Genomic DNA, 15,352 nt, shown 5'->3' on the forward strand with positions numbered 1-15,352 from the left:
TGCATAAATCGACTCCGAAAGTGATTCTATGCAATTTTCAAAACTATCTCGTTTGCTTTTGCCTGTTACAAACATATGCTCAAAGACATAATACCCAATAAGGAAGGAATAATAAGTTGTACAAAGTTTGGTTGAAATCAGATAGTCCGTTCGCATGAGTTTATAAAATTAATTTTTGCACAGTTGTGACCATTTTGTGAGTGAGCTGCCAGAAGGAGTGGACCGATATTTCCCATCTTCGAATTTGAACGAAGTTTGGTAGCAATACTACACTGTGCAAAGTTTGAGTGAAATCGGGTACTTCCTTCGACTTCAAATTGTCTGAAACGGATTTGGTCCAAAGAAACGTGGGGTCTAAAACCATAATTTCGATAAGGCACATTCTTATTTTATTTATCAAGGTGTATATAATACAATATTTAAGTTTTAAAATTAAATTTAAGATTTTAAAGAAAAAAATCTCTGGCGTTATATGGGTTCATTGAAATGCCATCACAGAAGACACCTGTGCCATATTCCACCTTTGAACAAGATGGGCAACATATATACATATGTTGCCCATCTCTTTATGATGAGATCCGTAATTCAAGAAAACAATGTGAAATTTCAAATCACGACTTCGTCCTCTCAAATGCTCTAGTAGTTCCTACAGAAGTTCGGAATGTTGTGATGATCATCATGGCGTCGATGGTATCATTTCTGACCAATTTGATAGTGGGACCTTGTAGTGAAGAATATGCCCAATTTTATGTCGTTCGAATAGAATTGAAAATCGCCATTTTAGATGGTCTCAATTCGGAAATATACACATTATTTTGTGGCGATCCGACAAACGTGAGGTATTTGATGAACCATTTACATGAAAAAATTAGAAATGAGAGGTTTGATTGTAAGGATCGGTTAAGATTTACAAACGATATTAGGTCAATGTAGGAGAGGTGACAAATTTCACCTTATTCGGATAAATAATGCGACCGGAGATTTCTTTACAAAAATACGTATATGTACATATCGACTCCGAAAATTATTTAAGTACATCCTCAAAGCAACCCTTAATACCCCGGTGTAGAGTATAACAAATTATAACAACTACTTATAGTTGTGGACGAACTCACTGACAATTTTTTTTCATATTTTAAAACATTTTTCTATCGTATGATTATGTTGATTCTTATTAGTGTTCGGATTTGTATACCACATAGTATTTTCATATTTGTTTTAATATAAAAAATAAATATACTAATTCTTAAATCTACATAAAATTTATTGCATATGTGTTTTAGTACACAAAAAACACTCACCCATATTTCTTTCCATTTATCAATTTCAGATGACATCGAAGATGATGATGCCGTTGCTGAGGATGATGTTGAGCCAGAACCTGAAAAAGAATATTCATCGCTTAAGGATATGCTCAATGATGGCAATGATGATGATGACTATTATGGTTATGATGAAGATAACTATTAGAAAACATACAGATGTGAACATACATATGTGTTATATGTATGCATATATATACACACAATTAATATACAGATAGATATCGATATTCATATATATATATATATATATTTGTTTATAGAAATAATATAAACAACCAAACAAAATAACAAAGTCATTGATTGCTTTGCTTAGTTGTATGCTAAGACATGTTTTTCCTTTTTCTTTTCATTTCTCTACATTTATTTTTTGATAATACTAAATAATAAGTTTTTATAATTTAGTTACTATTCATATAAAAATATGAAATTGTATTTCAGTTTATTTTTTTTTCTTGTATTTTTTTTACAATACATTCGACTTCATTGTGATTATAATTGTGTATCAATTCTTTTAGATATTCATAGCTGTCATTGTGTTTTATTTATCGATTTCATCTTAGAATATATACAGAGTTAGGTTTTGTTTTAGTTTAGTTTAATTTTCATTTCATCTTTTTTATGTGTATTAGATAATAATAACAATGATATTGTAATCAAGTTTATTTTTTGTATTTTCTCAAACTATAATACTATTAAATAAAATGGCATTTTTTTGGCATAAAAATTTCACTTTGGAGGATTTATTTTATGTAGCTTCTGAATGTGATTGTTTAATCGCAAAACTGAAATCGTGAATAATATAAATTTATAGTCATGTTTGAACATTTCCATATTCCGTTGCTGGTCCAGTTGAAAAAATATTAAAGAAAAAAACAGTAAGTAAAGTCGGACTGGGCGGACTATATGATGCCCTTCACCACTTTGGGTATATTGTATATCGTTAGCTAAAATGCAAAAAGGCGTAACTAACAAAAGCATAATTGTGTAGGAGAAGCAAAAAACTGTTTTGAATGAAAACTATAAACATGTCATGTGAAATGAAAAAGTATGCCCGGCAGGGTGATATTGCATATGACGAATAATAGACTATAATTTTTTAACAAATTTAGTTATTTAGTTTAATGGCAGTCATAACAATTAAATAAAAATTTGAATTTTTTGTTAGTTACGCCTTTTTGCATTTATCAAATAAACCCACATGTAGTTACGACTTTTTGTTTTTTGTTAATAGAAGCTTCTTTTTCGACCGCAGACGTGTAAAACTTTGTCAACACATCGACGCCTCCGAACCATAGTATGCTAAGTCTGAAAAGTGAGTTTTTCAGTAGAAGCTTTCAAAGTATGGAAGTTTCTTTTATCGTACGTGCCATGCTAAGTACATTTTTGCTTATAACTTTGGTTTGGATTGCCCGATGATTACCAAAATTTCAGTGAATTTAAATTAAGGACCGTAGTATCTATAAACGTAAAGAACTTTAAAACATGCTAAGTCGACTTAGCATACTATGGTTCGGAGGCGTCGACATGTAGTTTATTGACATTCACAATATTCATTCAAAAAGTCAATTTTCAATTTTTTGTTAGTTACGCCTCTTTGCATTTTAGCTGACGATATATTTATCCTTACAATTGTATGTCAATGTTCCCTCGAAGGAACATACTCATGTCTTTCTGCAACCTTTGATAAATTTAATTTCATTCGGACAGATTTAGAGTCGTCTGCGTACCATGGGACAAATTTATGGAATAGGATTTATAGCAAAATTGATACACGCTATCGAAAGATATGTAGGGGCTTTGGTGCCCCATTTACCTCAAATCGGACGAAAATATATGATTTTCTCGAAACTTGACACACATCATTCTAGCCTCAATTCAGTATGCTATGCAAAATTTCGCGCGAATCGAAAAATACGTAGGGACTTTGGAGCCCCATTTACCTCAAATCGGACAAAACTATATATGGGAGCTATATCTAAATCTGAACCGATATTCCCGAAACTTAGCACATATCATTCTGGGCCTAATTCAGTAACATATGTCAAATTTCATGCAAAGCGAAAGATATGTGGGGACTTTGGTGCCCCATTTACCTGAAATCGGAGGAAAATATATATGAGAGCTATATCTAAATCTAACCCGATTAACTTGACACACATCATTCTAGTCCCAATTCACTACATTGCATTGACAGACATCATTCTAGCCTAAATTCAGTACACTATACAAAATTTCGCGCGAGTCCAAAGATATATAGGGACTTTGGTGCACCATTTACATAAAATCGGACAAAACTATATATGGGAGCTATATCTAAATCTGAACCGATATTCACGAAACATTGCACACATCATTCTGAACCTAATTCAGAACTCTATACCAAATTGCATACACATCGAAAGATATATAGGGACTTTGGTGCCCCATTTACCTTAAATCGGACGAAAATATATATGGGAGCTATATCTAAATCTGACCCCGTTTCCTCGAAACTTGACACACATTATTCTAGCCTCAATTCAGTATACTATGCTAAAACGAAAGATTTCTGACACACATCATTCTAGCCTAAATTCAGTACACTATGCAAAATTTCGCGCGAGTCGAAAGATATATAGGGACTTTGGTGTACCATTTACATAAAATTGGACGAATATATATGTATATATATGTATGGGAGCTATGTCTAAATCTGATCCAATTTTCACGAAACTTTGCACACATCATTCTGGACCTAATTCAGAACTCTATGCCAAATTTTATAAAAATCGAAAGATATGTAGGGACTTTGGTGTCCCATTTACCTTAAATCGGACGAAAATATATATGAGAGCTACATCTAAGTCCGATTCGATTTTCTTCAATTTCAATAGGGTTCGTCCTTGGGCTAAATAAGTGAGCTGTGCCAAATTTCATCCAAATTGGATCATAAATGCGATCTGTACTTTGTTTACAATTTAACATCTACAGACGGACAGATGGATGGACGGATATGCATAAATTGACTCAGAAAGTGATTCTATGCATATTCTCAAAAGGAACCATGTGTCTATCTCGTTTACTTTTGCCTGTTACAAACATATGCACAAAGACATAATAACCTGTGCAACAGTGTGGTGAAGGGTAAAAAAATATTCTTTAAAAAGTCCACGTTAATTTTTAGAAGTCCCCGTCTCTTACAGATCCTTAAAAAATATTTTAAAAAATCTACGTCTTTTACAGATGACTGACTAAATATTTTCAACGCCTCTTGAAAAATATTTCAAAACATTCATGAAAAAATATTAAAAAAAAAAAAAAATTCACGCCTCTTTTAAAATCTTAAAAAAAAATTTTAACAAATTCACGCCTATTTTAGAATCCTGAAAAATATTTTAAAAAATCCAAGTACATTTGGAATCCCGAAAGAATATATAGAAAATTCCACGCCTCTTTTAGAATCTGTAAGTTTTTTTTTCAAAAATCTTTGTCGTTTTTTTTGGACTCTTGAAAGAATTTTTTTGAAAAAGTCGACGCATCTTATATCCTTTATATATTTTTTTCCTGTAAAAACTACGAATTTTTTAGTCTCTTTATGGTCTATTATTTAATTTTTTTTAAAATAAGGGTTCAATGAATAATAATTTTTCAAAATAAATTGCGTTATATAAGATGTGGACATCACTGGCCTTATCTAAAACTGTGGATTGTATTATTAATCTTACTGAATATATGTAGCATACTTTTAGGCAGATAATTTATTAAATTATCTTGTTGTACTTTCAATTTATTTTATTTATTTTCAGATGAATGTATGTTACTATTGAAGCGATTAATATTAAAGCGTTTTAAAATAATACATTCGTTTTTCTCTTTTGATCGATATTCAATAATTCCCATTATCCACTTCACCAATAATCTCTCGCATTCATTCAGAGTGTAAAGATAATTTTATAAAAAAAAAAACAAAAGTGAAAACGTTCATTTCCTCTGTTCAATTAAATTCACATTCATTGTGTCCCCTTAAATCTTTTTGAATTTCTCAAATATTAATATGCACTTGAAAATAATTTACTTAACCATTGTCATAATTATTTTACATTTGTGTACGATGATGACTCCATTCACACCCACCCGCCCACTCTCATGCATTCATTTTGAAGTTCAAATAATATTTATTACCACGAACCGCTACAAAAAAAGGCGAGCAAATATCCAACAATATTTGTAAAGGCAGATAGTGAAATGATGTGAACTGCCGCCGCAGCCGCCGTCGTCACCGCCAACACCACCAAATGATATGATATTATCACATGAATAAACATTGATTAAATGTTTATTAAAATACAGTTAAATTGCAATCCATTCATTCATTCGTTCTGCCATTATTATTAACATAATAAATAATTTTGCAATAATTAAAACACGACAATGGTTTATAAATATTGGTTAAGATATATGTACGTATACATTTATAATCGGAAAAAGAACAAAAATGCATTGACCAATGTGATGACATAATATGTACCAATATTTATATAATAAAATTAAAATTATAATTTAAAATATATTCTGCTACTTATGTATTATATAGCATTTAAAATTAAGCTACTGTTAACCTCAACAGAGGTCATAATCTTTTTTATACCTTCCTAGCACTATATCTTGGAGTTGGGTGTTTGGGAGCTATATATAAATCTGAACCGATTACGATAAAAGTTTATACACTTCATTCTATGCCCAAACTAGGACGATATGCAAAATTTCTGAGAAATATTGGAACTGTAGTGTACTTTTGTAAATTAAGACGAAACTATATGGGAGCATATCCAAATCTGAATCAAATATCAATAGGGTTCTTTCTAGGACCTTACTTCTTCGAAAACGACATAAAAAGACTGCCACCTTTAATTGTGAGTATTATGGTCATATGATAACCGTCCTTTCACCTGTTATTGATTAATACGACTGACAGAATATGTGATTTAAACAAGACAGTGCCATATACCACACAGCCGGGTCGAATTTGGCTTTATTGCAATATACATTTCCTGGTCGCGTAATTTCTCGTCGTGGCAATAATTGTACCCTTCACCACACTGTGGTGACAAAGACATAATACCCTGTTTATGTCTTTGTGCTTATGTTTGTAACAGACATAAAGATATGAGATAGATCCTTTTGAGAATATGCATAGAATCACTTTTTGAGTCGATTTATGCATGTTCGTTCGTCTGTCTGTAGATGTTAAATTGTAAGCAAAGTACAGGTCTCATTTATGATCTGATTGGATGATATTTGGCACAAGTCACTTATTTCGCCCACGGACGAATCCTATTGAAATTGGAGAAAATCGGTTCGGATTTAGATATAGCTCACATATATAGTTTCGTCCGATTTAATGTAAATGGTGCACCAAAGTCCCTATATTCCTTTCGATTTGCCCGAATTTCCGCATAGCGTACTGAATTTTTTCACGAAATGATGTGTGTTGAGTTTCGCGAAAATCGGTTCAGATTTAGATATTACTTACTTAAGCCGAGCTTAAAAAAGATTTCCAAGCGCGTCGGTCTTGTGTGCATCTCCTCCAATTTGAAATACCACGTTCCAAGATGTTATTTTCTACTTGGTCTTTCCATCTAATTCGTAGCCTTCCCCTTCTACGGGAACCATCAGTAGGCTGGACAATTCTCATTCATTCGCACAATATGGCCTAGCCACCGTAGTCACTGCAGCTCAATACGACGGACTATGTCAATGTCCGGGTACAAATTGTAAAGCTCGTGATTCATTCGACGCCGATATTCACCGTCGACGCAGATCGGCCCGTAGATCTTTCGGAGAATTTTTCTTTCAAACACCCCAAGAGCTGCACGGGTAGTATCAGCGTCTTGTAAAGTGTGAGTTTGGAGTGGCGGGAGGTGGCCTTGTTTCTAAACTGCTTACTTAGACCATAGTAGCATCTGTTGGCCAGCATAATCCTTCTCCGAATCTCAAAACTGATTTCATTCGTTTTATTTATGGTGGTACCAAGGTATATAAAATATTTTAGTCTTGCGCGTTGACACCATCAGCTTGGTCTTCTCGCCGTTTACTGCCAGACCCACTTTGGCAGACTCCTTCTAAATTTGTTCAAAGGAGGATGTTACCGCTCGACAAATTGTCACATTGTCTGAATCCTCGTTCGGCATTGAAGGGCTCCGATAGGTCCTTTCCGACTATAACTGCTGACCTTGTGCCACTTAAAGTTATCCTGCATAGCCATATTAATTTTGCAGAATGCCGAACGTAGACATGACTTTAAATACCTCTGAACAGATAGGGCTGTCGAATGCGGCTTCATAGTCGACGAATATGTGGAATGTGTCGATGTGTTTTTCGTGGGTCTTTTCTAGGATGTGACGCAGAGTGAAAATCTGATCAATGGTGGATTTGCCAGGTCTGAAGCCGCATTGGTATGGTCTAATAATGTTATTGATGGTCTAATAATGTTATACGCTGCGTTTTTTCACATCAGTAGCATTACGACACTCCTGTTGTGTTTGCAGCTTTTCGACGTCGAGTTCCCGTGTTGTGTTAGATCGCACCTTTGCTGCAACATTAAGACGAGTGCGAACCTTGGCTGCTACAAGGTAGTGGTCCGAATTGATATTCGCTCCTCGGATCGATCGGACGTCTAATGCCTTCCGTCCTTCCCTATATATCATTCGATTTCCACGAAATTTGGTATAGCAAACTATATTGAGTGGAGAATGACGTGTGTTAAGTTTCGTGAAAATCGGTCTAGATTTAGATATAGTTACCATATATATCTTCGTCCGATTTAAGATAAATGGTACACTAAAGACCCTATATATATTTCGATTTGCACGAAACTGAATTGATTCTGGAATGATGTGTGCTAAGTTTCGTGAAAATCGGTTCAGATGTAGATACGGCTCCCATGTATTAATATTTGCGGGTATATAAAAGTCTTAGAGGTTTTCTATTCTGCCATAGAATACTTCGTTTTTCTTTAAAAATCCAAGATGCTCTTCTATATTTGTTTGCTACTTTATTGTCTATGGATGATTTGTTTACATATTGATTTAGTTATTTTGCTGCAAATAGAAAATTGTATTATTTTCCATTTGCCCTTGTTGTTTTCAAGCTATTCCTTGTTTTCCAAATTTTCAAATCCTTTGACATACACTCCTAGTTTATTTTCGCATTTTTTGTGTGTTTCCTTCTTTCTGGCTAAATCAAATTTTGTTAAATGTCCATTTGAAGTTGACACCTCGACATGATTATACCCACCACCCTGGTGCAATTGTTGAAATGTCACGTGCTTAATGTGGCACAGGATGTACTCGATGCTGTCCGTGAGTTTATTCCAATCGAGAGAGTAGTGACCAACATAGAAATCAACAATACACACAATACAATTGCAAATCTTTGAAAAGTGTGTGTGTGCTTGTGCGTGACTGTGTGTGTAAATGAATGTGACCATGTTCAATTGATGTTCTCGTTCACGTCGACTTTTCATTTTGTCCAGAAAACAAGCTGTTGTTTATTGTTGTTACACACAGAGTGAGGAAATTTGCATACAATTGACTTACTTGTTTCCAAATACTGACTGAACTCTGTTCAATAATCCTTAAGCAGAAGTGCCCATAAATATGTTTTTTGGGATCTTGGTATTTATTCTGTGTTGTTTTGGGTGGTGGACACTGGCTGACACTTTAAGGGAACCCCCCCCCCCCCCCATTCTCGATTTTATTTTTTCAAGATTTTCAATGGGCTGGTAAATCAATACCAATGCTTGTTAAGGTTTGTAACTTTGCACATATATAATTGAAGATTTAAAAGAGAAGAAAAATAATTTACAAAAAAATTTTGTTATTGTTTTGTTGTTGTTTTTTGTAATTAAAGAAAAGTCCTTATTTTTGATGGCGGGCATGATAACTCCTCACTGGAACATCGGAATCCGAAAATTCCAACGGTGTTAGAAAGAGTACATGTCTGACTCTCGTATGAACTAGGATTATTGACTTCGCTCTAAAATTAAGAAAATGGTGGCCCTTTGAAAAAATATTTTTGAAAAATCGCGGATTTTTTACCAAAAACCAAGTTAAAAAATAAGGAAGATCTTCACCGATTGGCTTTATCCTAGTTCATACGAGAGCTATACACTCCCAGAGAAACGTTGCAAAATTTGGAACCGGATGGATTATTAGTTTTTGAGTTATCGTGCCCGCCATTCGCAAAAAAATGTTTAGAGAAAAAAGCGTTTAAAGTTTGAGAAGCCCTTCAGCCGTCACTTGATGCTGACACAATAAATCGGATATATCTTCAACAGTTCTTGAGATTTTCACTTGAAATTTTGTAGAGACATTCTTTAATCAGTGTAGATTCGAATTATATCAACAAAAATGTTGACCCCGAGAATGGGGGGGTCCCCTTAATACAATTGTAAAAATGGAGATTCAAAAATTGTATTGGTTTATGGTTGTTAGGATTAACATTGTGTATGGGATTATTATTGAAGGTTGCATTGTTGCATTTTCTTTTGTAAGGATTATTGGGGGTATTTTTTTGAAAAGCTAGATGAGATTATTTGTGGTGTTTAGATAGAACTTGAATAGTTAAAAAAATATTTCCAAAAATATTCCTTTAAAAAAAACCACGCCTAAGGCAGCTTGAAAAAATATTCCTTTAAAAAAATACGCCTAAGGCACCCTTCACCACTTTGGGTATATTCAACAGATTCTAACAGACGTTGCATTTCTTAAGGACCAGTAAAACAAAATTAGATCCTGGGGCACCTTCGGCACTTTTTTTAGAGCTCTATATCTCAGTACTTATTCAACATATATAACAACTTTATGGCTGATTATTGTCCTCTGACACTTAATTATATAAAATAGTACCAAAAAGATATAAAAAATAGTATTAGTTAAAAAAAATTTACATTTTTGTAAAAAAAGTCAAATTCGCCGAATGTACCCCAACCCGGGGTAGCTTCGGCATTTGATGGGGCACATTCGGCACCATAGTCATAGCCGGGTAATTATCATCGCTATCAGTCTGGCTGATCCTCTAAAGGCTCCATTTGGTTTTAATACGCCACACAATGTTTGAATTATAGGACTTTATTTTCTAGCGACGGACGTTTACATCTCAAGGTCGCACACACCATCAGAAATAGGGGTTTTCTATCGCATTTTCATCAATACAATCACTTTTGACTTTATATATGCAATTTCGAACCATATTAAAGGCTTAGTTTTAAAGACAAACTCAAAAACATTTTAAGGAAATAATATTGCTCAATATGTATATGGCCGAATGTGCCTCACTTTAAAATGCCGAATGTACCCCGAATGTACTTTTTATGGTTTTTTTTTCATTTTTTTTTTCGATCAGTTTTGTAAAAACATTATATTTTTAAATATTTCTATAATAATACACATCGTAGTTAATCACTTTTTAATAATATTGTCTGTAGTAATTTTTGTTGACGAAAAACCAATTACCTTTAATCAAACCAAAATGTTCGCTGGGAAGCTTTTTTTTTATTATCCCAGTATTTTCTCTCATTTAATTTGTTATCTTCTTCTTCTTACTTTTAAACTCAATTCTGAGTGATTTTGAAAGTGCGTAACCAGCCTTCCGCCGGAACTCGTATCAGCGATTTGCCAACCCACCCACAAGTCTTGAGTTAGGTCAGAGGGATCACACCCGCTTACCAATCCCGAGGTTGTGAGTTCGAGTCCCAGTAGGGTCGGAAGAAAAATTGCATTTTTTATTTTTTCTTTGCAAATTTTTGGCGCGGAATGCAGGTACCGTTAGTTTTTGGAGACTTTTGATCGGATAAAATAAAATAACAATGTATTTGTGAGAAGTAACGTTCAATTTGGCTATAGGTATTTTATAGTAGTTTTCTCATTTCTTGAAAAAACTAGTGGTAAAAAAAATGATGCACTATCATACGAGCTCAAATGTTACTGATCAAAGAGATCGACATTCTTTTGTTTTGTCGATTTGAAACCATCAACACCTAAAGGAAACAGTCTTTTTGTGCGTGTGTTTCTTATACCAAAAAAAGTGTTTGATTTTTTTTCTTACATATAACAAACAAATAATCCGAAATTATCAAAGTAATCGTTTGTTTTAAATTAATTTGTTATAAAACAAAAACTAAAAACATTTACGTGAATTAAAGAAGAAGGTAATTTTTGCAAAAGCAATCAATCGAATTTTGGTGTTTAATTCCAAAAATCCTTTTTGCCGTAGGATTTTGAAATCAATTTTTTTCCCAAACCGAATCAACAAAAATCATTTTATACAAGAATCAGTTTCTTTAAGGTAAGAATTGGAATTTATTAGTAAAGAAAAATCTGTGGCTAGAAAAATTCAATTATTTCTTCTACAGAATACCTCAGGATTCCTTTTTACGGCATCTGATTCTGCCACCGGAATTAAGGAATCCCAAATATTTTTTTAACCGAGGAAAACCGAAAAAGACATTTCCGTAAATTCTGGAAAAATAGAAAAGAAATCTACAACACATCACTTTATTTGGTTGCCAAACATAAATTAAATTGGAAGATCGCAAATAGTGCCCAATAAAAAAACCCAAATTATTACCCGAAACACAAATTTATTAAGTGCTCCAACCAACCAAATTTATCAGTTCACCGGCATAATTTATAAATCCGCAATTTACACACATCAGAACACTGTGCGGAAGCTCTAATAGATGCGAGCTCTTACACCAACAGCCTTAAATAGTGCGTGAGCTAAAAATAGAAAAGCTTTCATCTCGGCTTACCTAGCCAGCGGAGTCTGTGTGGAACAACACAAATTACAATACAGCCGTACAAAGGGAAAATAACCAAGGCACCTCATAAGCAAGCAGTAGCCCAGAGTGTAAAAGGGTTACGTTAACAATCGTATTGTCGCCGAGAGGCCGGGTTCGAACCCCCGCCATGTCAAAAATTTAAATAGTCTTACACAATATCGATAAGTAGAAAATAGTATCAGAAAAATGAAATTTGAAATTCATATGCAAACCAAAATTCTCATACATTACTAAACCATAAAAATTTACCCAACATTACAGCGATTATAGCAAATCAATCCCTACACGCACATGTAACACATATGTTCAACGAGGCCTCGAGGAATATCATCGTCACTGTGTGAAAAGGATAAATATCATCACAAATGCAAATTACAATTAACATCAAAATCGTGAGTTAAACAAAACCATAAACAAGAATGTATAAGCGAATTTAAATTTGCATATGAAAAATCTATAGTAGTAGTAGAATAATTACAAATTTAAGGACATTATAATACAATCATACGAAAAAGGATAGTTATTGAAAGGATAACTCGATTTTTTAATTTCGGTAAAGCCCGTTGTTGGTATTAGTTTCTTGGTAAGTTATCCTTGCAATAAGTATCCTTGAAATATCATATATATTGTCTAAGGACCTTATTTATTTTTGCTTATTTTAAAATTTACGTTGAAAATGTCAAGAGTTGTTAAGAATGTTTCAGAAAACTTTATATTTTTTCGTATATCGAATTAATTCATATATTTCATATCCTTATTATTTTTGCTTTTCATATAGAATGTTAATTAAATTATTTACCACTTTATAAGCTTCTGAAATGAGTCTACATAATAAAAATAAATTTGAATTCTGAATATGTTAATATAACATAAAACATGGAACTATAAATCAAATGTTTTCCTAAAAGTGGTGAGGTAATGATGTGAGGTAATTCAATAAAGTAATATTTCGCTTTTGGGGTCTCTTAAAAATTTTGCCAACGAGACCAAGGATGGGTAGGGTAAAGAGGCTGAACTCCAAACAACATCAGGAGTTCCTTCTGTGTTTGTTAGGATTGATTCATATTTTTGTTTTAGATTTTATTTTTTTGTATCATATTCTGAATCAACAAGGGTGCTTGTGTTGTTCAGAATCCAAGGCCCTCCAAATTTAGTATTTAAAAAAAACTGGGAGTCTATAATAATTTTTAGTTTATGTTAGGAAGTGATAGAAATTGAGCTCAAAGAAGATCCGAACTCCCCCACCCGGCTGCTTGCTAGTCTAATCAATGGCTCCCATTTGTCTTTGTTTGTGCTCAAAACTAACCACACCTCTTTTCCATCATTGTATCCTTCCCTGTTCAATCAGAAATGGCGTAAGCTTTTCGAAGAATTCCTTAGAACACTAAGCAACACAAAATCAACGTAATTGAATTGAACATTACATGTCTTAAAAATTTAAAAAGTTTTAAACACGAAATACTTACGAAATGGAATTGAAATATTACAGAAACATCTATAAAAATACAAAAACCCATGTATCTAAATAAGCTTATTAGCTAGAAATTTCTAACTTTGTGTCAGTTATTTATTTCGATATTCGATACCTATGTATCGAAACTAGTGATATACGGTGAGAGCTTCATATCGAAAACGCGTTTGCCGAAGGTGCCCCGATGCCGAAGGTGCCCCAGTCTCCCCTACTACATTTTTCATTTGGTCAGATAAAGAGTTCCTTCGTACAATGGGACAAAATTATGTAAATCATTTTAAAACAAATATCAATCGGACAGCCGTGGATTATTTGGATAAATATCTGATAAACATGAGGAGTTTGGTGCACCATTTACTTAAAATCGGGCGAAAATATATATGGTCGCTCTATCCAAATTTCAACCGATTTCAACAAAACATTCCATATGCTTGGTTATATTAACTTCAGTATGTTGTGCAAAACGTTGTGTCAATCGGCCTAACGTTGGGTCTTTGGTACACCATTTAACTAAAATCGGACGAAACTATATATGGGAGCTATATCTAAATCAGAACCGATTCCTACAAAATTTGGCAAACTTGTGGCAATATAAATTTCAGTACGTTGTGCAAAATTTCGTAGCCAACGGCATATCTGTGGGTATTTTGAGCGCGTTTTACTTAAAATCGGATGAAAATATATCTAGGAGCTATACCAAAATCTAAACCGATTTCAACAAAACTTGCCACACGTTATGTTATAGTATCTTCAGTTCGTTGTGCGAAATGTTGTGCCAATCGGGCTCACCTGGGGAGTTTGGTGTAGAATTTGTGTCAATTTTGTGTAAAATCGGACGAAAATATACATATAGAAGCTATATCTAAATCTGAACCGATTTCAACGAGACTTGCCAGAGATTAATTTAAATTAACTACAGTTCACTGTACAAAATTGTGTGGCAATCAGACAAACTTTGGGTCTTTAGTGCACAATGTACATGAAATTGGAAGAAAATATATATAGGAGCTACATTAAATCCGTAGAGAATATATATGGGAGCTATATCTTTATCTGAACCGATTTTAAGAAATCTTAAAACACATCATTCTAGACATAATTCAATACACTATGCCAAATTTCGTGCAAATCGAAAGATATATAAGGACTTTGGTATACCATTTACATTAAATCGGACGAAAATATATATGTATATGGGAGCTATATCTAAATCTGAACCGCTTTTCACGAAACTTTACACACATCATTCTAGACTTTATTCAGTACGTTATGCCAAATTTCGTGCAAATCGAAACATATATAGGTAGTTTTGTACAAAAATTTCCTTAAATCGGACGAAAATATATATGGGAGCTATATCTAAATCTGGACCGATTTTCAGGAAACACACATCATTCTAGACCTAAATCATTAGGCTGTACCAAATTTCGAAATATATATAGGGGCCGTTTACATTAAATCGGATAAATATATGGGAGCTATATCTAAATCTGAACCAAATTTTTCCCAATTTCAATAGGGTTCGTCCTTGAGCCGAATAAGTGACCTATGCCAAATTTCATCCAATTCGGATCACAAATGCGACCTGTACTTTGTTCACAATTTAACATGGACATACAGACAGACGGACGGACTTAGAAAGTGATTCTATGCATATTCTCAAAAGGAACCATGTGTCTATCTCGTTTCATTTTGCCTGTTACAAACATATGCACAAAGACATAATACCCTGTA

At 33.5% G+C, this 15,352-nt stretch overlaps 1 protein-coding gene across 1 annotated transcript in view; it reads left to right on the top strand.

Annotated features, from left to right (window-relative positions):
• The window catches only part of LOC133326866 (transcription factor IIIB 90 kDa subunit), a 95,225-nt gene extending 93,752 nt beyond the window's left edge, over positions 1-1,473 (top strand). The window contains exon 8 of the mRNA XM_061535475.1: positions 1,331-1,473. Coding sequence (XP_061391459.1) covers positions 1,331-1,470 — 140 coding nt within the window. The 3' untranslated portion in view covers positions 1,471-1,473. The remainder of the gene's footprint in view (positions 1-1,330) is intronic.
• Positions 1,474-15,352: the final 13,879 nt, after the last annotated feature.

Source organism: Musca vetustissima, unplaced genomic scaffold, assembly GCF_032173495.1.
Source record: "Musca vetustissima isolate MV318-11 ecotype Yass unplaced genomic scaffold, APGP_CSIRO_Mvet_v1 utg5675, whole genome shotgun sequence".
Taxonomy (NCBI): Eukaryota; Metazoa; Arthropoda; class Insecta; order Diptera; family Muscidae; genus Musca; species Musca vetustissima.